Raw genomic sequence first — 2,500 nt, 5'->3', positions numbered from 1 at the left:
GAGTTCCAGGTTAAATAAGGAGCAGTGGAGCGTTACCAAAGCTAATTAAAACACCATGTCTTCAATTCCACTCACCCACCCACACATAAGCGCAGACATACACACACACACACACACAAAGACACACACGCACACAGACACACACACATATTCAAACTCTCCCACTTACTGTCCCAAACACACAGACACACAGACACAAACACAAACACACAGACACACACACACACACACACACACACATTCTGGCATATTCTCTCAAACACACATAGACACACTCAAACATATACACAAGTCCAAAGACAGAAATATCAGCTCTCCAAATACGAAATAAACACTTTCTGCAGTGTTGGGGGGTAGTGAAGTACATGTAATTAAACTAATAGTTTAACTACATTTTGCAGTAGCTTGCTTGTAGTTCAATTACATTCACATTTGCGTAGTGATTCAAGTAGTTAAGTTACTTTTTGTCATTTTTTGTGTAGTTAACTCCTGAGACTGGAAACAATTTTGGGCCATAAAAGCAAATGAATGTTTTATTTTTATTTTACCATTGCTTTTCTACTGTATTTGAACGCTGCTTGACCAGCCCCACCCCCTTTTCTTTCATCCTGATCGCTGCGAAGGCATGCCCAGGCAATGCATTCATCAAGCAGCCACCACCACACACTTGACCTTTGCACAGTGCATGTGCAAAAGAATGGGCATTGCGCATTGGTATTCCAGGAAGCTGGATTGTCAGCTCACCTGTGAAGAATATTTGGCCATAGTTTTTAATGTTTTGAATCTGAACTAAACTTGAATATATTAGGTGTCAATTAGTCATAAGTATTGATTACTGCTATTTATTACCACATTTAAGAGAATTTGTTGCATGCTGTTTTAGAAGTTACCTGGCTAACAGAGTAATCCTACTTGGTGCAAGACCCCCAACCTGGACTCTAGTTTCTGGAAGGCAGGTGTCTGACTGATGGATGTTGTATATAAAACCAAAGCAGACAGTCCTTGCACCTTCCCATGAATAGTGGGGAGCTTTATTTTTTTGGTTTATGTACAGTATGACCTGTGAACAAGTGGGCACTTTTTGCAGTTGTTATAATTTTGTATCACATGTACACTGTCAATTTGATCATTTTTTTGAATAAAGTAGTTTGAACTACTTTTTCTAAGTAGCTTTAGTTAACCAAACTAAATTTCTCCCTGGGGTAGCTTTGCTGTAGTTTAACTTCTTCCAGTGTGAAGTAATTGGGAGCTTGCAAAGCTGTGCTTTCAGGGTAGCTTCCCTAACACTGACATTCTGATATATTAGAGTGCTAATAAGGTCCTGGTGTGTGTGAGAGAGACAGAGAGAGAGAGAGGGAGAGAGAGAGTGAGGGAGAGAAAGAGAGACAGACAGACAGACAGACAGAGGCAGATAGTGCAGTGTTGATAGGGTTGACTTGTCTTTCTCTGCTTAGATTATGAGTAGCATTATCAAAGAAAATGAGAGCCTGCAGGTTTTACCAAAGGACAATACTACTACAGTCTTAAGTAGCACAGGGGCATACTGCTAACTGAAAAATGGTAATGTACTGTTGGTGACTGTATGTGGATGAGTGAGACAACATATAAATATCTTTGCTTTAAATCGGCAAAGGTGAGTACAACATCACAGTTCAGACTCAGATTCTTCTATATGCACAAAACATACCCCAGCTGTTCTTGCATACTGATTTCAGGAGAGAGACAAAGAAAGGAAAGGAAAGATAAACAAAAAGTAAGCAAAGAAGAGAGTGAATTAAAAAAAGAGAAAAAGAAGAGGAGGAAGGAGAAGAAGAAGAAGAAGGGAGAGAGTGAGAAGACTCGGGAGAGACTGACAGGGCTTCACTGACATTCAGATATTCTGTCTCTCTGTGTAAACATGTGCCCTGCAAACTCTCTGTCTATGTTCTATTCGACGGCACAGAGGAGGCAAAGACATGCTGAGAGAGACGAGAGATGCTTCTTTTTCCACACCTGTAAACCACAGATCACACTGGGCAGTGCCGTCTGTCTTAAACACTCACCTCAGTAATGCGAGGGTTCGTGCACTTGACACTGCGGCTGGACAGGTCCAGCCAGCGGGCGGTGTAAGGGTTGGACATGGGGCAGTGGTGACGGAGGGTGCAGCGTCCCTCCATACTACACCAACCGCACTGGAACTTCCTCTCTGCCCGCAGACACATGCCACAGCTGTCCCGCTGGGCAGCACACTTATACAGGTGCACTGTGGGATACAGGAGGATAAGAATTACTACAACGTTCACTGGGAGTGGGTTAAGAATATGTTAGAAAAGCCTTGAAATCCAATTACGACACATACAGGGTTTATAGACTTTTCAAACTAAAATTAAAATTATAAGTAGATGTTTCATGTATGTGCTTGTCCACATCAGCTTGTTTACACAAATGTGTTTTATAACCATTATCTCAAGTCTAGGCCTCAAATCAGAAAACTTTCTTTACATGACTCCAGTGAACATAT

General features: G+C 41.5%; 1 protein-coding gene across 1 annotated transcript in view; it reads right to left on the bottom strand.

Moving 5' to 3' along the window:
* Positions 1-2,500, bottom strand: part of plxna2 (plexin A2) — a 181,864-nt gene that overhangs the window by 61,927 nt on the left and 117,437 nt on the right. Inside the window, exon 11 of the mRNA XM_030769868.1 lies at positions 2,043-2,242. Within this exon, the coding sequence (XP_030625728.1) occupies positions 2,043-2,242 (200 nt within the window). The remainder of the gene's footprint in view (positions 1-2,042; positions 2,243-2,500) is intronic.

Source organism: Chanos chanos, chromosome 3 (genome assembly GCF_902362185.1).
Source record: "Chanos chanos chromosome 3, fChaCha1.1, whole genome shotgun sequence".
Classification (NCBI taxonomy): domain Eukaryota; kingdom Metazoa; phylum Chordata; class Actinopteri; order Gonorynchiformes; family Chanidae; genus Chanos; species Chanos chanos.
The sequence above is the reverse complement of the archived record's forward strand: the minus strand, read 5'-3'. Positions and strand labels throughout refer to the sequence as shown.